Source organism: Sceloporus occidentalis, unplaced genomic scaffold, assembly GCF_023333645.1.
Source record: "Sceloporus occidentalis isolate IW3139 unplaced genomic scaffold, rSceOcc1.0.p SCAF_2, whole genome shotgun sequence".
NCBI classification, from domain to species: Eukaryota; Metazoa; Chordata; class Lepidosauria; order Squamata; family Phrynosomatidae; genus Sceloporus; species Sceloporus occidentalis.
In genome coordinates, this window is record NW_028316982.1 from 38,175,761 (window position 1) to 38,200,621 (window position 24,861).

Sequence of the window (24,861 nt, forward strand, 5' to 3'; positions counted from 1 at the left end):
TCCAACTCCATTCCCAACAATGATGTCTTCTAAGTTGCAACGAGTTGATCTTTAGGCTCTTTAACTGTGCTTGGCCAGAAAAAAAGTGACAGGACGGGGCTAGGTGTGTCCATTCTGAATTTAAAATCACATGACTCCTTCCTACCTCTGGGAAACAGAGGGATAACAAATACTGAATGGATTGATCCTGTTCACCTAACACAGTATTTTATATGGAGTATGGAAATTATAAGAATACCTATAATAATGCCACAACAAAGTGCATTAAAGCATGGTCCAGCTTTGCGAAATATTAGAAAATACTATCAAACAACATTTTTGGCAGCAGTTTGAAGAAAATACCAGGAAGAAACCCTAAATGTTATGAAAGAAACTTCAAGAAGATAACTTGAACCAGGATGAGCAATTTTGGTCTTTCAGAAGTAGATTGCAATTCCCATAGCCAGTACAGCTGATGGTGAACAATGCTGGCAGGTGTAATCCAATAGCATTTGGAGGGTCACACCTGCCCACCCTGGCTTTAAAACTTAGGAGAAGATACTGTTATCTGCAGAGATGCCATACTGAAATATATAACTTTCCACATGGTTGGGGGGGGGGGGGGGGCAAAAAGCTTTATATGGACATGAAGACTACATAGGAAACAATCAAAGTACTGATGTGCAAGAGAGGCAAGGGGTACCAGCAGCTTTAGGATCATGGTGAGGATGAGGAACTAGAGCACCGGGCAGTAGGGGAGATGCAGCAGTAAAAAGAACCTTTCACATTTGGGAACGTGCTTAAGCTTTGTGCACTTTACCGGGACTTGTCTAGCAGAGTGGAGCTACTCCTACTTTCTGTCATCTAGCTAAGAGAAAAGGTAGCAGAAGAATCATAGGAGGATGAGGAGGAACTGGAGTACTGTATTTTCTGGCATATAAGACTACTTTTTCACCCAGGAAAATCTTCTCAAAAGTCGGGGGTCGTCTTATACGCTGGGTGTTGTCTTATAGGACAGACTGGAGAATCTGCTGTCGCCGCATATGGTGGGGGGGAGCTCAATAACAGCCGCGGGCACATCCCTGCCATTTGCAGTGATCGTATGAAAGCAGCTACCGCTCTGATAGTCTTGGAGACAGGGAGGGCTGGGCAGGCAGGGAGAGCTGACCAGTCCAAGCAGGCTTTGCATACAACAAGGTTTCCTGCTAAGTACCTGCATGTCATAAGCATTTGAATTAAAATTACTACCATATTGAAATCAAATCTGATGTTTTTTAATTTTTTATTTGGTGTGCGTTGGAAGAGGGGTAGTCTTATACGGCGAGTATATCCCAAACTCTATATTTTAACTGGAAAAGTTGGGGGTCATCTTATACGCCCAGTCGTCTTATATGCCGGAAAATACGGTAGATTCTTTAAAAGAATTCACTATCTCTCTTGGATTGACAGTCCTTTGCTGGGGAGAAAAGTGGGAAGGATTGAAAGTCCTTCCTCATTGGGGAGAACAGCACTTGGGAAGCCTCTCCTCTGTGCCAGCCTTTGTCATAAGGCCAGCATGGGTGAAGGCTTCTCAGTCACTGCTCAGCCAGCTACACAGTTCATGCTTCCAAGGTAATCAGGTGCAAAGAGAGTAGCAATTGAGCAGCTGACTGAACAGCAACCGAGAAGCCTCTTGCCTGCACCAACCTTTGCTGCAAGGCCAACATGGGTGAGAGGCTTCTTGGTGCACACAGGCATTTGGGAAGCTGCTATGGAATAGAAATTTTCAGTGGATAGAGTGCTATGGAATTACTATCAATGCTACAAGAAAAGGGATGTACATGGGGCATGTGATGGAAACAGCGTATGTTGATTATACTTTTATCTCAGGTTGACAACAACCACTCAGTGATAAAATAAAATGTGCATGTATGTGTGGAGTGTGTGTGAAAGCAAGTTTGTTTATGTGGTGCTACAAAGGGGTAAAGGAATAGAAGGGCAGTACAAGTTCATCCAGATAATGTGATACTTCTTAAAATATACACATAAATGATATAAGATACACAAAGGGAAATATTTTAAGTATAGCTAAATACAGCTTAACAGCAATAAATAAATAAATAAATAAATAAATAAATAAATAAATAAATATAATGGAATGTGCTTACAACTGAAAAATTTCACAATGCAAACACTAAGATCTGTTTCAATTCTAATTTTCTTACCCATGATAAATATAAGGTGCATTTGCAGCATGAAGAGAAAAAAAATGTTTGTTATGAAATGAAACAAAATAAAAATAAAGTAAATATGATTAAAACATAATATCTATGCTAAATGAGAACTATGAACAGAAAATTCTAACACTGATTAACTTAATAATAATAATTTCTTTAAAATATTTTTAAAATGTCCAAACTAAACACTAATCATAGTGTTTATATTATGCTTGCTTTCCCTCTCCCTTTAGGCCAGGAGTGGGAAATTGTGGACCTCCATTTCTGGCATATAATTATCCCTTGCTATTGGCTACAGTGGTTTGGGCTGAAGGGTGTTGGAGGCCAGAAACATCTAAAGGGACACAATTGCTCAGTTCTCCCATCAGAACACAAGTATATGCATTTCCTTATTTTAACATGCTCACCTTAGGGGTACAGTCTATGTATGGGTTTCCTTCAGGCTTTAATCCAATTATCTGAAATGTAAAAGAGAATTTCTGTAAGATTTATTTTTCTGGACAAGTTTTACATACTATTCTAGCAGTCTCAGCCTCTTTATCCAATGGCTGATTATTTCTATTATTCATTTTTAGATATTAAGTTTTACATTTTAGATACTAACTCATTTTTAGATACAAGATACTATTCCCAAATTAGATGTGTATAGGGACAGTTTCCAGAGCAAGATAATGTTAGAGTAATAGGCCTTTAAATATTTTGATTGACAAATGGCATGTTTTCTGTGAGACAGCCACTGACTGCTGAGTCATGGGCATGATGTAAGGTTGCTACAGGACTGCATCATGCTATGTGTCACTTAATGATGACTCACAGTCAACACTCTACATAAGTGGACCAGGAGACTGTTCACATATTCTGTTGTCTGTTAAGTGTAGAGTTATTTTTGAGGCAGCAGGTTGCTGCTGTGAGCTAGTGTGGATCAGTTTGGTGCTGTGGAGCAGACACTGGAGTTGACTGGAAGTCAGATAGCAGTGTGTGTGTGTGCGTGTGCACGCACACACACACACTGTATTATATTGTACACTTTACAACCTGGAGATAAAAGCCTCCAGAACGTTAGATGTATGAACTGTATGTGAGTGTTTAAGTGTGAAAAATGGTCAGTGTGCTGTCAATACCAACCGCTGCATGTTCTTGTTTTTGTACTCTGCTGTGTATATTATTTTGGCTGTAGCTGGGTGAGTTTTCCCCACACTGCACTTGGAGTTAGACCTTTATCCCACATATCTATATATTTAGGCCACCTGCCTCATATTCTTTCATTGACAGATAACAGATAGCTGTGCGTTAAAACTGCTTATTTTTAGTAGACCTGTTAGTAGATATGTAGTAGATATGACAATGTACAATATCACAAATATTGTCTACTAATGTACCAATTGGATATAAACAGGGCTGCACCCTCACTGAAACCACAACAAAATACAGAATTCCATAGCACTCAGCCAGGCCAGTTAAAGTGGTGGATTATTTCTGCAATGTGGATGCAGCCTAGCTTTGGCACTTTGACACACATGAACAATCCTTCTCCCACTATCTTTCTACCTTAACCTCTAAGATTTGCCAAGTAGTGCATGGTGAACTCTATAATCTCATTAAGATAACTAATGTGGTTTTATTGTGGTTTTAATGTTTGTACTTTTGTATTGTTTTTAGCTGATGTTTTTAATTGTATTATTTTAATAAGTTTGTTAGAATTTATATTTGTGAGCAATCTTCGGTCCCCTTCTGAGAGAAAGGCAACACAGAAATCAATCAATCAAATAAATAAAGCAGTCATAGTTTTATAAATGTCCAAGAAATGTGCACTTCAGCAACTAGTTATGATACCTCTGCACAGGTTGCTGGAGAGAAAAGAGTTTTCCACAAGGAAGAAAAAATGCCTAAAAAGCAGTCTGCATGTTCAGGTGTTTCAATCCTGTTCTAAACTACAATCACAAAAGCAATTGAGTTTTTTCCACGTCCATGTGACAATTAGAACAGCAGCAGTTCATTACTTCAAATTAGACATGTAACAGTAATGGCTGAATCCAGATGGCATATTCAAGCAACATGTCACATAACATGTAGTCAACTGCCAAAAAATGAAATATTTAGCTACAAATAAATCCAGAGCAGAGTTTTCAAGAAGTCAAATCATAGACCTCGCCCTCTTTCTCTAGAAAGACACAGTAATGCTGTGCTGCAAAGATTTGGGAACAATATTTTGGGTCAATTGGCAGGTGATCTCTTGTGTGCCATATGCAATCACTGTTCTTAATAGTAGTAATATTGGAAATTAAAGCTATCATCTTATAGCTTTAAATATAAAACTTACATATTTCCTAAATAGTTAGGGGTTTTTTTTTTTTTTTTGAGTGGAAGGAAACAGGACAAAAAGCCACTCTTCTATGCAACAAAAATTTACTACTCAGAGGCTCCAATGAACATTCCAGAGTGTTTTCCCCACCAATTTCAAGTGTGGGGGCTGTTCAAAAAAACCTCTCCCACTAACATAGGAGTGTGCTTAGGGGGAAACTGATAAGAATTTGCACATGAACATGCTTTTCTCTCTCTGAATAGTAACACACATATAGGAGTGCTTCAGAGTGACGAGCAACTGCAAATGCCACCAAGCCCCATAGCAGGCTTTGAAAAAAGTTGCAAGTTAGGATCCAGGAAATTATAAATTTATTTTCACTTACCCTGTTCATTTTTATAACAACACATGGTGTTCCTTTGTCATAACCAAAATTTTCATCCTGTAGTCCAGAACATGGTCCTAGATTAGTGCGACTAAACTGGCATGCCGATTTATTAGGGGAAGTCTGTTCAAAGAGCTTTCCTTGAGAACACGGAATGTTTCTGATTTGCTTTGATTCATTATAGGCTAGAAAAAACAATTCAATGAATCTTATTATATACTCATTCAATAAACATTCACATCCTAAATTATTAGCCCCTGAAGAATATTAAGTATGAAACTTACTTGTCAATTGACAGGTGTATATTTTTCAGGAGTGATAGTCCTTCACCAAAATCAAGTGAAGAATTAGAGACAAATAAATGCTTGTTAAGACCACTGTAACAGGTTGTTACAAGCAGTGGCATCACTGAAGGGAGGTACAGTGGTGCGAACCGCACCAGCAGACACCACAGAGGGGGGTATCACCTGGTGGAGCAGAACACCCTTTGAACACCGGATCGGGGCTGCAGCAACCGCATGCCAACGCCCCAATCCAGTGTTTTTCCAGCCCCAAAAGGAGCGGCAAAATGCTTGTTTCATTTCACATGTGCATACTGTTACTTTTGAGTAAAAGGTTAATGAAAATATATTCAACTGTTACACATCAGCAACATATTGATGTTTGCATCTTATCAAAAAAGCACTTGTGCTCACTAAAATCTGTATCATACTTACTTCCACTCTATTTTAATTAGTTTGCCCTTTCTTCAGCCATCTCTTCCTTTCACTTCCTTCATTTACCTTGCATTGCCTTCTATCATCTCTCCTTTCATTACCTGTCATTACCTTCTCCACTTTTGTTCATCTTTCTGACTCTTATCCTTTGTCAACTCCTCTTTCACCTTCTCTGTCACTTTTCCTTGACTCTCTGACTTTCCTCTCATCTACTCTCATATTTTCATGCCTGCAATGTGTAAAATAATAAAAAGTATGAGGGTGTCCAAGAACATAAAGCAGATTACAGCCATGCTAAACATTCACTGTTTGCATATGTTTTTGACACTGATGCTTAGACGTGATTCTGTAGTCCTACAAACTTCTTCCTTGTCTGCACCTCAGTACTTTCCATTTGTTCATTTCCTTCACCCCAAAACTGCAAAATTAAGGTTGCAACATTATGGATAGTTACTTAAAAATGCTAGTTTAAGGTTAAGTTACATGCCTTAGGACTTTTGTGCATACACATGTACATGCACACACAAACACCGCTGAGAATGCATGTTGTTTAAAAGCATCTTGTGTAAGCGGGTTCTTGGACAAACAAAGAAAGCAAGTACACACTGTATATTATATAATGAATAACCATGCATTAATTAGAATTCAGAGATATAGCTGTGTTAGTCTGGAATATCAGTATCTTGTAGCACCATTGAGATTGCGCAAAAGAAATTACAGCATAAGCTTTTGTCGACTTAGTTTACAGATGCATCTGAGAAGACCGTGTCTACAAAAGCTTATCCTACAACTTCTTTTGGACAAGTAGTATCAAAAGTTCTACTACAGCCCTTTGTATAAACATTAATTAAGAAGGCAGCTGGGGGAAAAAGAGAAGGTGTTGTTCCAGTCACATATCCAAAGCAAGGATCTTTGAAAACTGGGTCTTCTTAAATGTCATGAAAGTATACTGAAGATACTTGGACAAGAGTCTTCCTGATGATCTTAAGTCAGAACATATGGATATGAGGGCAGATGCTCCTGCAGATATTTAGATCTAGTTAAGGAGGGGAGGACAACCCTGGTGGATCTTTGAGCCAATTTTCTGGTCTTGGGAATCTCTGGAATCCATATATAAGCGCGGTATAAGCCGTGCTGATGCCAATTTTAGGGTTAGGGACCACACGACAACCACAGTCCCTAACTCTAATACGTGCTGGCGACGCAATAACGGCAGTGTCTCATGTACCACCATTATGACATAATGGATGCAGTGTCCGCACGTTGTGCTCTGCCAGTTATGTCACGAGTGGTCCATTGGCGCACTCGTGATGTAACTATGGCAGCGCAAAAAGAACCTGGTTTTTCAGGGTTCCTTTTACTTCGGGGTGACGGAGTGTGGTTTAGGGGCTGCGCCATCCCTCCGGAGTAAAAACAGGCACCTGCAAACTGCCGTTTTGTGGAGGTCTGTACTAGGCCATAGTCTGCAAATATATCCCTCCAGGAGGTTAATTGCCAGATGTTTTCTTCTGCTTTTGAAGACATGCTTTTATTTTGTTTGTTTTTAATGTTTAGCAGTGAGAAGGGAACCGTAAGCTACTCAAAGGTCAAACGGCTGTTCCTGGAGGCTTCTGGGAAAGGAAATTCACTTTCTCTTTTTCCTTTTAGTGAGAAATATGGCAGTTCAATGAATATGAAAGGGCCAGGAAGCACAAAGATAGCATTTGACCATTCCTGGTGCAAACATTTAAAGGTAAGCCCTAGCATCTTGAACTAAATTTAGAAGCAATTAAGCAGCTACTGCAGCTTGTTTAGAATCAGCGTGATATGAGTTTACCTGCCTATGCCAGTTATACTTTTGACTAGTGTAATGTTTTACAGTAAGTCAACTGGGAAATTACAAAATATGAAACACTGTGGCTGTATTGCTGTTGTAAAAGAAAGGCCACACCTGGCAACCATCTGAAACTCCTAAAAGACATCCATCACCACCAAGACCACCTAAGCCTCAACTGACAGTGCTTGATCCAAAAGGTACTATGCATCTTTTTCTTTGTAGGAAATACAACCCATCTAGGTTAGCCTGCAGTCAACTCCCATACGTAACTATACCTACGCAATCTTGCCTAGAATCAATCTCAGTTTATTCTTCACAGCCTCAATACATGGTCAATGACAAATGAGTTCACAAAGGATGCCACAATGGTAGAACTTTTATTATGTACAATAGACTCAATACTTAAAGGCACAGTATCAGTTCTGACCTAAGCTGCAGACCAGTTAAATAAAATCATTACTGTGAAAAATATTCCACTGTGTGACATACAAGCCTGGAGAATTTGCCTCTGCTTGCAGACCAAGTACAAATCCACTTTGGCCCACCTTACCTCAAGTATGCAACTGTACTCCCAGGTGCCTCTCTAAAAGCTGCAGCTGAGAATGCAAATTGCTTTCTCCTGCAATTTCTCACCCAATTATGGCGCAGAAAGCTGCAACAGCAACATATGCAATTCTCTGCTTCCCTACTATCTAAAAGGGCCAATAGTCTCAGATTTGTTCCCAGAAGCACTGATGGCTTTCCTGGTTTTTAAATATGATATATTAAATTCTCACTGCTTCACTTGTAAGGAAAACAGGCAATGAATCTACACATGTTTGCTCTTAAGAGTAATTACATTACCATTCCATGGTCATTCTGTAAAGGAAACAAGAATAATGCCAAGGGGAGCTTTCAAAAATCGCGTCCGTTTATTAGTTCTCAGTGATCAGTGACCTCATATCAGAGGGGATGCTTTCCACAGATGTGAAAGCCCCTACTGCTAAGAGAAGCCAAGTTTATTATAGATCCTCATCAAATGAGAAGGTACTAGACTGTCCTGGTCCAAAGATAAGTACATAGAGAACTGTGTGTCCCATAAATACATGAACGTTACCATTCCAATTTTAAGACATGAAGAGAAAGACTGCTATGTATGCAACCAATACAGTAAAATATAACACAGGCATCACAATCAAGCTGCCCAAGAGAGTGTCTGTCTCTACCACACACTTATGTCTTACAAACATAATTATTCGGCAGCAAAATGTATTATTAGGCTAAAAACCTGAATTATGGAGCTATTTCTGCTGCCTGTAACATTTAAAAAGACCAAGAAAAACTTCTGTAACGTGTCAGCAGAAGATAGTGGCATAAGAAGGGCTAGACTAGCCAGTGGAAAGTGTGACATGTTAGTTCCCTACAATAAAACACATAATAATAGCAACAGCAAGTACATTTCTATACAGCTTATCAGTGAAACAGCACTCCCTAAACCGTTTACAATTGCCATCAACAAGCTGGGTACTCATTTTATTGACATATGAAAAGATGGAAGGCTGAGTGGACCTGGATCAAATTCACAACCTTGTGGCTGCAGTACAAGCATTTAACCACTGCGCCATCAGGGCTCCTTTTTGATAACTGGTTAAGAGACAAATATGAAGGAACTAGCAAAGAAACAACAAGTTCCCCATGATTTCCCAAATCCTTTCCTATGAAATCTTTTCAAACATATTATCAGTGTTTTAAGTAGAAGTATTAAAGTTTAACCCTATATTGGATTTGGAACAAGTCTGCAGTGTTCTTTCAACTGCTGACATACAAAAACACATTCCATTAGAGCTGCAGGAGAAAGAAACTGTGATAATGATGACAGAAGGAAATCTTGTTTACATTATATGTCATGAGTATATTACTTAGGCATAGGAAAAAAATACAAGATGGAAGGGCCTGATTACAGTTTATAATCTACGATATACCACATATACTCGACTATAGGTCTAAAGATTTATGCCCCAAAAACTGATCCCAAAATCCCAGATTGATTTATTTATGGATCATTATGGTAATATGATAGCAGCTCTTTCAGATTTCCCTATGGAGAGAGTGTTTCTTTTTCTCTTGAGTCAAGATGAAAGAGTCCTGGGTGATTAATTGCTGTTAAAAGCAGAGTCCCTTTCCTGCCCATGCTGTCCACCGCTGTCTGGGGAGTGAAGTGTGAAAGCAAAGTTGAAACACTGAAGCAAAAAGCCTGAATTAGAGTCTCTCTTGCTCTGTGCACACATACACAATAAAGGAACCTCCAAGTTTTACCCTCGACTTATAAATGGGTCATGGCAAAATGCATACAGTGGGCTTACCTTACACAGGGGATTCGTTCTAGACCCCCTGCGTAAGGCAAAAAACACATATGCTTGAGCCCCATTGAATATAACGGAGCTCGTGTTTGTGGGCTGACACAGCATGCGCACCACTCTTTTTATTATAGTGCAGCTTCAGAGTAAGCTGAAAGCTGTGTATGGCGCACCACTGTATGGCGTGAGCACACTGTAATTTTGGCCCCAAAACATGCCCTTCCTTATACATGAGGTTGACTCAGTTGAGTATATGCAGTAAATAACTTAGAACTTGAAAAGTACATTAAGACCCCATAGATTTCTTCAATGCTATGATGCTGAAAATTAGATGGCTATTGATTACATAACAACTTTTTCTGCTTTTAGAAAATTTCTTCTATTAATTCTACTATTATTATTTCTACTACCATTACTATTACTAGTATAGGTACTATTACTTATTCTAACACTGGTAATGCCATGGACTCCTTGTGCTCAATATATTCTCATCATCAAACAGCAATGAAGTAAGTGGTAACACATTCTCTACCAGCTCAAAGTTCTGAATCATTTTCAAAAACAGTTTATTTTCAAGAGCCATTTTTGGCTACAACTGCACTGCAGTGGAAAACCATGAGCTTCTGAAAAGCAGGAAGATTCCCACTCACAAGGAATGTAACATGTTACAGTCAGCTTATTTATGCAACTGATATGAAGCATTCCTGACCACCAACAGAAGCTACTTTTCTGAAGCCTAGGAAAGGAGCTAGAAGCTTCAGGGAGAAATGATCTATGTATTACAGTGGGCCTTTGGCATCCAGGACCCCCCATGGATACCAAAATCAATGGATGCTCATGTCCCATTAAATACAATGGCATAGTAACATGCGGTCCCTTATATAAAATGGAAAAATCAAGGTTTGCTTTTTGGAATTTTGGAATCAAGCTACTGATGTTTGACTCCATGGATAAATAATCCATGGATATGGATGGCCAACTGTATAACAGTTGCACTGATGCATAATTCAATTTTGTTTTTGCACCAAAAATATTTTTTGCACCAAAATTATTTTTTTTAGAATTTTGTCTGTTGCTGTTGTTGTTTCTAACTAACAGCTACCCTAAGTCCACAATGACCTTTTTTCATGGGGTTTTTCTTGGCAAGATTTGTTCATTTCTCCAAAACCCACAAATAACATGACAAATGGTCATCCTGTCTGGGGTATTCTCCAAATTGTAGTTGAAGCAATATATTTTCCAAGTTCTGATCTGGCAAGGCAGAAGATATATTTAGAGTTGCAGTAGACTTGCTGTTCAGGTTGAAAATAGTACCCAAACTCTTAAAAAAGCTACCCACCGCTGACAGAAGTAATTAACCTTTGTACACTTTAATAATTTAGAGGAAAACAGACTGTACAATTTTCTGCTTGCTCAGAGGAAAGAAGGAAGCAACTAGTCTTTATAGTTATTCAATAATTTAAACAAGCTATTTATGAAATACTGTTCATACAAACCTCCTAGAAATCTGTGAAGGGATTCCACATAGCGACGGTAACTTCCTGAGTCATTTTTGTTTAGTGAAAATTCCAGTGCATTTTCTGGCTTTGGTGAAATCATAAGACCTAGAAAAACCAACAAATTACTCCATATCATCTCTCTCTCTCTCTCTCTCTCTCTCTCTCACACACACACACACACACACACACACAGAGAACAGTTTTTTTTTAAAAAAAGCAAGATTTTATTATCTGTAATCAAACAAGAATGAAATAACATACATTTTGTATTAAACATTAAATTCTCTAACCAATTATTCATTAGGACACAGTCACTGGCACCTAAATAAATGGAACTGCAAAAGGAACTATACTGATTTCAAATTCTATTTATAGGTAAAACATACAATAACCTATTGCAAAATATGACTGATGTATAGCAGTGAAAACATTTTAAAGTATCCTATTAAAAATTATGGTTGGAATCCTTTATTACAGTGTAAATTACATAACTTTACATATTCTTAGATATTTAGCAGAGCCGCTAAAAACTTTGTTACTGAATTATGAAGATGTGTAATAAGACACCAACAAGAGTGTCTCAATGTGGATTGGTCACTTTGCTGGCTCCCCTATGTGCTGATATAAAAGCAGTCATTTACTGTATATATACATTATAGAACTGTCCAATTGCCATTTCTGGAGACATAAATCCATTTATAAAGACATAAATCCGTAACAGGATTCTGGCTGAAAAAATCAGTAGTGCACTATTAAAAAAACCCTGCAGTCAGTTCCCCAAAGCCTACTGGAACAGAAAAATTTTCATCTGACATCACAGAGGGAGCTACTCTAATCTTCCTAGCAAGGTAGTTCTGGGGCCTGAGGGCAACTACAAGGGAGGCCTTCCTCTGTGGGCCTCACCAGTGGCTTCCAGCATAGCAAGACCAAGAGAAAGGATGTCCCTGAAGACTTCAGGGCTCAGGCATGTTCATAGAGTAAGACAGCCTGGGTCACAATTTGTCCACTTCTAGTCTATACAGAAGGTCTCAGTCCAATTAAATGCCTGGTGTATGCTGGTGGTTTGGGGATAGGCGCCCAAATTTATGACATACTTTTCCTTGTGTGCAGCAGCATAAATGGCACTTTAAAGAAATCAACACTGCAGTACTATAACGATAGTCTGTATCTTCCCTCAAAACCTGGTTTGGGAATCTGTTTGAATCTAGATTTCAAGCCTAACTCAAGAGACAAGCACAAACTTTTGCATCCTGTCTGCAACTATTATGCTTGCCACAGTGAGCAATTATGCTCGCCCTCTAGTAAGCATGACAAGCAACCTTCCTCCTTTTCTACTGCAAAGGCGAGCAAGGATTATCCCTGCAGCTATGTACACAGGGGGTCTTGCAGCTAGATTGCAAAACTGCTTGGGGTGCCTTGACCACAGACAAAATCAGCAAGCTCTGTCTCTTTCTGACCCTGGTGAACAATAGGTGGCTGTGCTTCTTGGTGGCAGTACTCTGAGTTCTGCCATCTAGCAGTGGTTGAAGCCAGTATGCAATTCACCTCTTGCTCCTACACCTCCCACAGCATGGGGAGGTTTCTTCAGCCACTGCTTGGTAAAAAGAGTAAAACTGCTTTGCCAAGCTTCTGTGGAAGCAAGCATGCTTCCTGTCTGCCTTTTTCATAGAAAATGAGATGGTCTCTTTGTTGTGTGCATCTACTCATCGCCATCAAGTAAGGTGGTGGGGGGATTTTGGCTCAGCTGGCAAGGTGAGCCATGAATTTTCCTTTACACTGAAATCAAAATTAACAATCTGTGTTTTCCTTCAACCAGGAAAACATACTGAGCACAGAAATTTTCATTCTTGAACTTTCCAACCAGTACTGTGAGAAGGTTACCCAATTAATCAGAAATGCAAGTTTCTCCCTATTACCTGAAAGCTGATGAATATTGTATTACAGAATATAAGAAAATATTCAACTCATTCTTCCCTATGCTATGTATTTGCTGACTAGGTTTTCCTGTACAGTCATCCTTCCACTTTCGCCGATTTGAAGTTTGCATCCCTTGCCTGGCGAATTTCCATTTTCACGGGGGGAGGGGTCCCGAATGAATCCCTTGCAAAAACGGAGGGGTGACTGTACTTTCACTTTTGTCTTCCACCAGTATTATTGCTATAAGAAAATGGCTGTTTGTTAATTTGCTGTTTCTTTAATAATCTCAAGATATGTGGGAAGCTCAAATGTTTAATTTAGCTCACTCAATTTTGCCAAAAAGTGGTTTTACAATGAGAAGCAGTCAGCAGTATAAAGAAATCTAAAAGCTTAGTATAATGCTAACCATGTTAGTAACTGCCCTGAAGGCAAGAAAACTGTGGCGGGATACAAACCGCCATATAGTACGTATTGTATACGTACTAGGGTTAGGAAGGGGCGGTGCTTCCGCACCCCCCTAACCCTAGTACGTATACAATACGTACAAGATGGCGGCGCCCCTTCCACATGGGCGCCGCCATCTTTACGTACTGGACGCATAGCGTCCAGACGTGTCGCGGCGCTAATGACGTCACAAATGCGCCCTTGGCGCTTCGTGACGTCATCAGTGCACCGCGGAAAGAAGCTCCGAAATGGAGCTTCTTTTTTGCTCCACGCGGGAGCCGCGCGGTTTGGCTGCTGCAGCTCCCGCGCGGAGCAAATGGCGCCGGCGGGGGAATGCCGCAAAGCGGCGGTTTGTTTCCCGCCTGTGTAACAGAAACCTAGTATTGATATCTGAGTTTGTAATGTCTATCTCTATGTGTATTTATGAAAAGAAGGATGCATACATACCTGGACTAGAAATCCGGTCACGATACTTGGGTATATCACTACTCAATGTCTGAAGCATAACCCACATTGTAAATGTAAAGAGTGCAGCTAGGAATCCATAAAATACGAGATAAAACAGCAAAATTAATCCTGGGGGAAAAAATGAATATACATTAGCAAAATGTTTTTCAGTAAAGTGCTGGAAGTTGGTTATCATTTGGAAGCCCCAAAATTTATTGAAATTTGACATCCATCACAATGAAGCTAGAGGAAATACAAAATACTGTTTCAGCTGACTCTCAATACTTCTCCCAAAATCTTATCCTTGATATTTCAGTTTTTAAAAGTATTTTAAAAGAAGCCAAATGGTGTTCATTTTAGAGTGTATGCAGGGGGAATATTTTGTTCTATTATAGCAAATATTTCACGTTAAAATCTTTGAAACCTTTCTGATAGAGTGATTCTTTTCTCCAAATTATAACTATCTAATAGAAATGGATTACATAATTGCGTCAATGCGGCAATGCAGTTGCTTTGACAGTATGCTGTACTAGTTTCAGTCCTAACAGCAATAGCTCAAGATTAACGTAAGATGGAAACATCCATAAATTCCATGTAGGTGGATAGGATTCCAACAGGCAATTGAGTTCATCACAACAGAACATGAAAAGACTATACAGTTTGCCCTCAGCAGACTTGCCACCTGTGGATTTAACCATTTGTGGATGGCTAGCTCCTGTTTTAGTTAATGGTGGCTCATGTGTGTGACTGTGCTAACACGCACGCTGCACTATTACTTTCAATGGGACTTTAGCATGCACAGATTTTTGTATCTGCGCCAAGGGGACTGGAGCAGATCCACCGCAAATACGGAGGTCTAACTGTAATCTGAAGGAAATACAGCATCATGTTATAACATTCTGCTTTCATATCTAGAGAGCTGAGAATACAAAAGTACAAATCAAGTACTGGGTACATAAACAGGAAGTACTGGTAATGAACTAAATGAACATTAGGGAGACATGGATGGATGGGATGGAGCAGGTTGGGTATGCTTATTCAAACATAGATTCAGAGTGTTACCTCTATGAAGGTTCTGGCCTAAGTGTCAATCAATGTAATATGATGCATTATCATTCTTAAGGCACATAAGTCCCTTTTATCCCATTGTCTAGAAAATCTATTTTAATGGGATCCCATGGGCACATCTGCAAACTTCATTAAGTGCATTTATTAAGCACCATGACAAGGTGGCTACACTGGGCAAGCATGATCATTCCAAGTTTGATAGTGCAACAAAACATCCATTTTATAGTAGGCAAAGGGGTAAAGCTCAGAGACATCTAACTCTATCCAAGACACTGAGTACTGAGAGGAGATGAGCTCTGCATAGAGAAACAAATATTTGACTCTACAAAATGCAATCAAACATCTAATCTTACAGAGAAGTAAACTGTGCCAAAACTGGATTACAAGACAAGACTCCGCCACCTTATCTGAATACAGTTTTTTTCTGCTTTGTTTTTGTTCTAACAAAGCATACACATCACAGAGAATGATCTCTGCCAATCACCTTTCTCTCCATCTTACTGTTACCCAAGGCACACTCCAAATCTCTCCTGGACAACTCAATCCTCTTTTTGCCACCACCATCACCAGAATTGTTGGAAGCTGCAATTTAACATTTGGAGGGCCTAATAATTCTCATCCTGAATGACAAAGTACTTCCCCCTTTCCACATTCCAGTCCCTTTCTAGTTGCTGCTCAAATTAATACAATGGACCCCATCATGCTTTTAAAAAACCCCAGGAATTACAGCACTTCTGAGTGTTTCTGAACATTGGCCAAGTGGGGAATCTTGTCCCCAAAACATTTAAGGGCAAATTGCTACTTAACATTGTGCAAAATGACTGTCTTCTTCGAAGGGAAGGTTTCCTAGTCCATCCAGTATGGTGGAATCTAGTGCCTTGTCCTTAACCTTTCCACTAAGATATATTATACCTTATGATACTCAAAATAGCAGACCATGGAGGGTTTCCAGGAGCTGGTGTGAATTTGGTAATAATATAACACAAATGTATTATTAGTCCCTGAAACACTTAAAAAATATTGCTAGTCTATCACATAAAATAGCTTGACAAGCACTCTATCGTACTACAAAGGCAATAATCACAATTCTATGTCAAGTTCTGATTAGCTGGTAATGCCACTGTGCTACCAATGTGAATTTGTAATTTCCAACTCTGGCTGAAATATAATTAAGTAGCTGGTAGCAGAAGTAAGGACAGACAGTGTGATGTAGTGGTTTGAGTGTTAAACCATAATTCTGGAAACCAGGGCTTGATTCTCCACTCAGCCATGGAAACTCACTGGGTGACCTTGGGTGAATCACACACTCTCAGCCCCTGAAAATCTCATGATAAGGTTGCTTTAGTGTCACTAGGTCGGAAACAACTTGAGGCACTCAACAACAAGGTTGTAAGCTCAAATAGAAGGGCAGAAATTAGTTCTCTGGAAAGAACAGTGATGTAAGCCAATACAAGCTGCTAAATTAGGCATGTATATATCAAGGTTGAAGATCAAGAAGTGCCTACTTTTATTGGAGAATTCCATGATGCAATGAAAGTTAAGCTGCTACTTACAGAAGGGCATCCTTTGCTTCTTGGAATATCTGATCTGTTGTTGTGTGCCTTCAAGTCATTTCTGACTTATGGCAACCCTAAGGTGAATCTATTACAGGGTTTTCTTAGCAAGATTTATTCAAAGGTGGTTTGCTTTTACCCTTTTCAGAGGCTGAGAAGGTGTGACTTAGCCAAGGTCACACAATGGGTTTTCATAGCTGAGCAGGGATTCAAACCCAAGTTTCCAAAGTTGTAGCCTTGTGTTCAAACCACTACACTATGCTAGCTATTTGATTACACCTTCATATTAGACTGGCATCCCAACTCCAATGGGGAATTCTGTGGGGTGCTAATTTATAAATATTGAACTTCTTCTATGTATGGCCTACTAACCCTATTACTTTGTAAAAAATAAAGAATGATACCAGTGTACCCACCCCCAGTAAATTCTTTTCCAACCTTTCTTAAAAACATTTAACAAGCATTATGAAGCATTTTTTTCTGGTAAGTTTGTCTCTGTAATCATAAAAGCTATTTGACAGGGAAACAGAGGATAACTTAACATGAATAAAATTTTCTTCATGCATGTAAAACAATTACATCACAAATATCAAGTCAGCCAGCTGACATGTAAAGCTGAACCACGATTTTGTATTTAAAAGATAAGGTGTAGTAAATGTCAAACTCACATGGCCCTATTGTTTACTGAATTGGAAATACGCAAACTTCATTATATATTTATCTAGCAATCTTATGATATCATTCATGGCCTCCGTGTGGTCTATGAAACTCCTGGCAGGCGTCTCAGAGAGTCCTGGCCCAGAACTGTCTGGGTGGTAACACTGGATGGCTGCGGAGGGGATTCCCCTCCCCGGCCACCCCCTATCCCCCTGCATCAGCAAAATGCTGTTCAGAGGCTCCTGATGTGCCCCTGCCACATGCAGGATGAACATGGTCGGGGGGGGGGGGGGAGGAGGAGGAGAGCTTGCTAGCATTGGTGGCCGCTCTCCTATGCAGTGAAGGGAAAGTAGTGGAGGGAAAGTAGTGGGGGGGGGGGGGAGGAAGGAGATAATCTTATTTTTCCCCTTTTCAGTCTCTCTCTCTCTCTCTTTTTTGATAAAAGAAAGAATAGTAGAGGGGGATACGGTGAAGAGGAAGGCAAAATGCCAATTAGAGCAGCTGTAGTGACAGACAAAAACACGTCTTGCTAGGAATACAGGCAAAACCCAGACTGGGGTAACCTGTGCTACTGGATGTTCGGCCCTTCTCTGCTAGAAAGGGATGTGTCATAGGTAAGTATCAATGTATCTTTTTAATAAACCCTTTGAACTGCAAAAAGTATTTAAATAGTCCAATTAAATATAGTGGGCCCTTGGTATCAACTGGGATTTGGTTCCAGGCCCCCCTTCTGGATATCAAAATTTGTGGATGCTCAAGTCCCATTATATACAATGGGTTGGTACAATGCTGTCCTTTATATAAAATGGCAAAATCAAGATTTGCTTTTTGGATTTAAAAAAAATATTTTCAAACCATGGAAGAAGTTGGGGGGAGCAAAAACAAAAGACTAATAAAGACAAAACATGATGATTATATAGCTGACTCTAGTGAAGCCTTGAGGAGTTATTATCATTTTCAGGCAACAATACAGATAAAGTGTTGACAGTAAGGAAAGGATACAACCTATTTCTGGCCCTGACTACTGCTTTCAGACTCCAAAATTCCTGAAGGGAGGGCACTTTCTACTCCATCATCTGGAGGAAAAAGGTAGTGTGTTAAAGCAACAGTAAAAATGAAGGTCAACAAGCCTTTATCCATATGGTACACTCATGCATCCAGACAGACCAAGATAACAGGCTCTTTCAGTCACATGCACATACACTATTCTCTCTTTCACAACATCCCACCTTCAGAGGGAAGTACAGTGTCAAAAATATCTTTATAATTTCAATAATATATAGAAATGAAATTGTAAAGATAATTTCCCAACATGCTGTATATTTCTGAATAAGACAGCAATCTAATGTTGAAGTAAGAAAGTTATAAGTATTCTGGATAAGTTGACGGCATTATATATTAGATAAAAAGGAGCTCTGTGGCACCTGAAAGACTCATTTATTTCTATATGAGCTTTCATGGACTACAGCCCATTTCCTCAAATACAGGGTGAACAGCCTCAGCAGACAGACCTTTATCTGAATGGCAGGAAGAATCTCGAAAGGAATGGGAAAAAACCAACATACTGGCATAGCGATAGAATAAGAAACAGTCTTAATGGTGGTTGTGAAAGAATAGTTAAAAGGAGAAAGGTGGGTGACAGGTTTAAAATCCCAACTTAGATTATCAAGTAAACACATGTACAGCACATAAAAATCGTTGTCTTGTAGATATGGCTTTGGTATGGCTTCCGGACTCTTAGGACGCATGCATAATTTAAATAGCAAACCTCCAAATTGACCTGAAGCAGCTTTATTTTGGCCTGTCTGTATGGGGCCGATATTTGTGTACAATTAGTGTGTGTAGGCCATTCTCTCTATTCCCCACGACCCCAGGAAAGAGATGTGTACTACCTCCTGCTGCTGTGTGGACTTGCTGCTTGCTACCTGCATGTTTCATCTCACCTGGTGGACTGCTGGCCTCAGACTACTTCCTGCCAGGACCAGGACCCAGGTACCCAGCTGGGAACACCGGTTCCCCTTGGGAAGGGGATAAAAGCCGAGTGCCTTCTGTGGCGGGCTTGCTGCCAGCAGGGTTCCCCCTTTGGGGGACCGCTGGGGGGGGGGGAGAGTATATTTTAATGCAATTAAGTTAACTGCATTTTGATGTTGGTATTTTAGTTAAGGTAAAGGGATGAATTTTAGTTGTGGATATGTTATGTAATTATTTATGCATTTTTTGTAATCTGCCTTGATCCTTTGGAAAGGCGGTATATAAATAAAATTGATTATTATTAATTTATCATTGCATCCACAGTTTGAAAATATTTAATACACACACACACACACACACATATTCCAAAAAGCAAAGCTTGACTTTGCCATTTTATATAAGGAATAGCATCTTACTAACCCATTGTATAGAATGACACCTGAGCATCCACAGATTTTGATATCCATTGGGGGGGGGAGGGTTGTCTTGGAAGCAAACCCCAGCGGATAACAAGAACCCACTGTAGTATGCTGGGGGCACTGCTTACAGAAGATGACACTGGAAGATGAACAAGCAAAAGTGCTTTTGGGCACTCTCTTGTACAGTTAAAATAGATATAATTTATTTTGTGCAGGCTGGGAAAGTCAACAGGTTGTTTCTTCAAGAGTTGACACCAATTACATGTATACTCAACCAATGTCCATCACAGCTAGTAAGAGGAGCCAGTTGCAGTTAAGTGAATGGTAGAAGTGACATATGCTTTGTTGTAGAAAGATATGGGATATCATCACACCCAAATGCAATACATAGACGGATGTTGAGTATAGGCTGGAAAAGAAGGATAATGGCAGAAGCTAGGATGAAGGACACATGTGGTGGCATCAGAGCAGAACAGGGAAACCGCTTTAAATGTGACTATGATGAGAGGGTTTCTTTTTTTAAAAAAGGTAGGACAAGTAACAAGAGAAAGGAAAAGATCAGAACAGAATCCGAGAGCTCTCTCTAATCTATACAAAACATTTCCACAAAAGCAAAGTTTGCAGAACAGAGGCATAGCTTCTCCACAAGCACAACTGCCCCTGTACTTTTTTTTAAAAAAGGCACCACCTCCTCTTAAAACTAAACTGAACAGAACTAATGACCATCCTCCTCTTCTTTCCCTACCTCCTTAGTTTCTTTTCCCCCCAACTCTTGTCCTGCAGCTATTTACAAAAACAATTGCTCACTTCTATACTTCAACCCCAAAGAAAGATTTTGTCTTACATATGAAGAATGAGAAGAATAGTGGAATATATTGTAGGTAGCAGATGCAGAGAAATGAGAAGAGGTTGAGAAAAAGAGAATGATGCGGGGAGGGGGGGAGAATAGCAGAAAAGGGCACCTATAGAAGTACTTTGACAATTCTATGCTTTGCTCTTGTTTGTCTAATGACTGAACTGAGTACACTGCAACAAAGTCATGTCAGAAACACTAACAAAATTTTCTTTTAAAAAATATAAATTACTTCTTTATAAAAAATATTCTTGATCTTTTGATCACCAGAGTTAAATCCATGGTTGCCATGGCAGCTGTAACTGTGAACTTTTGACAATGAAGCTATTATTGTTGACTGTTGTTTTTCCTTCACATATACAAACTAATGTTTTTCTAAGTACCTTGATCCCCTCACCCAGTATGCCAGAACATCCATTTTTCTGTGGCATATCCTTTTGGCTGCTATATTACTAAATCTACTTACTTATTAGATACAGAAATCAAACGTTTATCAATCCTGCATATATGATGTAAAGCAAGTGTACAAACTTTTCCTTCTCATGGATGATGGCTTGAGACCTGTGTACACACACACACACACACACACAGACTAGCAGCAGCATTCATATTTCCCCGCTTGAATGGATTTAAAACACATTCTTTCTATCTCCTATTCTAGTGGACAGGGTGCAATATGGAAAATTTCTGAGCGATGGATATCCTCTCCACAGCAACCCTACCAAAGATGCTATATTTTCAAAAGAAGCTTCATTCATGGCCTATTCCAATAATACACCCAAGCACTTACCACAGCATGAATGATGGCAAGAGCCTTGACACCAGGGGGGGAAAATACACAGATCAAGTGTACAGTACCTATTGATCATATGCTCTTGGAGAAAGATACGATGTACATCCAAATCTATAAGGAAAGTTAGCTCAAATTGGTATCTTTCTCCTTTGAGGAGAAATGTGATCCTGGCTAAAACAATTAAGGCAGAGCAGGTTTGGATGAATTAAGAAAGCATAGGGGGAAGGCCTGAAGACTGAGCAGAAATGTACAATCAATTCTAATGCCAGGTTACACAGTCATCCTGGTTAAATATATCTTAGAAGTAAGCTTCCACTTTTGCACCAACTAATGCTGGACCTTCCATAAGTCTGCAGGCACACTTCTTTTTCAGTATGATGGATTCCTCTTTAGCTAAAATGAAGACGTAAAATAGTATGCCATGAGAATATTATGTGCTGCATAAACCTGCAAAAGTCAGAAGCTTTGCACTGAAAATACTTGACTAGGAAAACAATTTAATAAAGCATATCTAATTTTCAAACAAATTCAAATATTTATTTTCAAGTTACTAAAATACCCTCAATGCTTGCAAGTATTTCATTACCTTACAGCATAAATTTCCCCCAGCACTGAAGCATGTTAATATATTAATTTTAGCACACTTGATGAAGTGTGTGTTTAAATACCTGCTTTCTGGGTTTATCAACCTGAAAAATTTTAATCTGACAGATTTATATTACTGACTGTATGTAACAATGCATTTCTAAAACTGGGAAATTCTACAGAGAAAATGCAGCAGTGGAAAATTTTCTATTTTTGAAGATTTTCCATTGCACATCACTGCCGAGCATATAAATACATTTTTAATTTGTTGCTTCCTGTCTTGCAAGTCTTTGAGCTCAAAGAAAAATTAGTTTTTAAAAAATCCTCTAAAAGTGAAGTAATTTACGGCTTTGGATTGTAAAGCCCTCAAGATCACAGTACTTTAACCAGTTCTCTCATAAGGACACATTGCAACTCTCCCTCACTAGGACATGCTTGCAGTGGCATTCACAACCACACCACGTTGGATTTAGCTACATGGTTATTGTTACCAACATGTGTTAACACAGATAAGGAATTCTTAGCAATGTCTCAAATTTTTACCATTAAATTACAGATCTGTCATAAACATTGGGATCGTACAATCTGAAGGAAAAATTAAATGAGATTTCTTAGCAACTAACCTCCTGAAAGCTGTAATGCAATTCTCAACCAACTAGCTAATTAGAAAATTACTTACCATCAAATCTAAAAGCAAGCACTCTGCATCAATTCATAATCCCACCCCCTACATATATACAATACTAAGGTATTTGGTTTACTCTAACAAACAAGTGTCATACAATCATATTTTTAATATATATTATAGCATATTAGTTATCAACAGACAGTCTTTCAATATACCTCTCTAACATATTCTTCAAATATTCCACCAATACCATACTAGCATGATTAATAAATAGAATGGTGTCATATAATATTTATTCAGAGGAGGTTTATCACTGCCTTCCTCTCATGCAGAGAGAATGTGACTTGCCCAAGGTTGCCCAGCTAGTTTCCACGGCTGACCAAGTATTTGAACTGTACTGTAGTCTCCTGGAGTTCTAATCCACCACTCAAACTGCTATACCGTGCATGCTTTCCACATATACTTTTACCTTTTCCTGCATATCTTAACAGCTGTGATTAACTTCTAATGGAAGACATTTTAAAAACTGTAGTTGGGGACAGCATTGCTACTTATAATCTCCAGCCACTACAGTGGCACAACTACATTTTAGAAGGGATAGTGCATTTTCAAAGCTTCCCTCTAATATACCCCATAAACTGGGCTCAAGAGGTAAGCGATAGGAAAAATTATAACAACTTCCAAATGCAGCCTGTGTATAAGTACACATATGGAAACAGAACATTCCTGGATTGGTTCAGAAGAATACACCCATGTTTGAATAAACTATGTTGTTTTACCCTAAGCAATGGTGTAAATAATGGACAGGAAGGGAATGGGCATGAAGAATACTCCATTTTCACTACCTTGCCTTCCTGTATCTCTTAGCCTATTGCCCTTACAAAGTGTAGAATAAATAACTTGGGCTACAGAATGGTTACTGCTTATGGAATTGGTGTGATGATACCATAGGACCAAAACTTTCCACACATCCTTCCATGTCAAAACTGCTTGTTCATTAATTACCATTTCAAGATGCAGATTGCTCCATTTCAAAATCTGTTTACTCAGATTTTGGAATAAATCCAAAGTACACTTGTGCCCTGTGTCTTCTAACATTCAGAGACAACACTGCACACCGCACATCCACTATAAACCAAGGCCCTCCACACCACCATTCAAAATATGGTGCATCCATTTCCCCTGCTCTCTAAATAGGCAGGGAAGCTGATTTTAAAAGCCATCTTGCTATGACATGTTTACAGTTGGCCCTCCACAATTTCAGTTTTGACTTTTGGGGCCTTGATTATTTGTGGATTTGATTAATATATTCTCCCTAGGAATCTCTAAGGAAGCTTTGCTGGAAGATGACCACAGAGTTGCACTGGAAGACCTCGAGATTACTAGAGAACATGCTTCTCAACATTTGTAGGTCCTCCAGCATGATTCCATGGTCCCACTTCTGGCAGATGTCAACCACAGAATTGCACTGGAGAACCTAGAGATTCCTAGAGAGGTGTTCTCTCAAGTAAAAATATAGTGTTTTTTATTTGTGTTTTTTCCACTTTCATGGGGATCCTGCACTCCTAACCTCAGGGAATGTGGATGGCCCACTGTAGTTTCAAGTTAGAATGCTTTCCCCAAGATTAATGTAAGTTGCTATCATTTACCCATAGAGCCTTTTACTTCAACAGGGAATGTGCAGTTTTTACAAAATTATGGAAGATAAAAACGCGGGTCCTATCTATGCCGGCTGTAGGAAAGTCATGTTTTTCTACAATCTAGCCCAGGGATGGATAGATTTACATCACAGTGTTTAAAACAGAGACTTCAATCACTTACAGGAGTACTATTCAAAGTGGGGGTCCTTAGATTGGTGCCAGTCCATGAACAATCTGCTCCCAGTCCCTGGTGACCTTTCAGGAAAACAGGAACTGTAGCCAACAGGCAAGAATATGGTGCCAGTCCCTGGCACAATGGGGAAACGGTGCCAGTCATCCACATCAGATACCTCAAGAAGCACTGATTTAAAGAACCAACAATTTAAGGCCACAATTTCATACATGCTGTGTCCTGTGGGACTTTATTTTAAATGTGTAAGATTTCCTCTGAGATATCTATGATATCTCTACCCCTTTCCCTAACACTGTTTTTCAGGTAGCCCACATGAGGTAGCCCACATTTTCTCCCATGCAGAATGTTATCTGCTAAACATGAGAATAAAGACACATCGCAATAACACATACACAGAATTTCCAGAAGCAATAGCAAGGAACATTTAGTAAGCAGAACAATTTC

The 24,861-nt window shown here is 39.3% G+C and overlaps 1 protein-coding gene across 1 annotated transcript in view; it reads right to left on the reverse strand.

Annotated features, from left to right (window-relative positions):
* ATP1B3 (ATPase Na+/K+ transporting subunit beta 3) overlaps nucleotides 1-24,861 on the reverse strand; it is a 38,664-nt gene that overhangs the window by 8,018 nt on the left and 5,785 nt on the right. The window contains exons 2-5 of the mRNA XM_089509128.1: nucleotides 14,058-14,186; nucleotides 11,247-11,354; nucleotides 4,883-5,067; nucleotides 2,603-2,653 (exon numbers count right to left, since the gene is read on the reverse strand). Coding sequence (XP_089365254.1) covers nucleotides 2,603-2,653; nucleotides 4,883-5,067; nucleotides 11,247-11,354; nucleotides 14,058-14,186 — 473 coding nt within the window. The remainder of the gene's footprint in view (nucleotides 1-2,602; nucleotides 2,654-4,882; nucleotides 5,068-11,246; nucleotides 11,355-14,057; nucleotides 14,187-24,861) is intronic.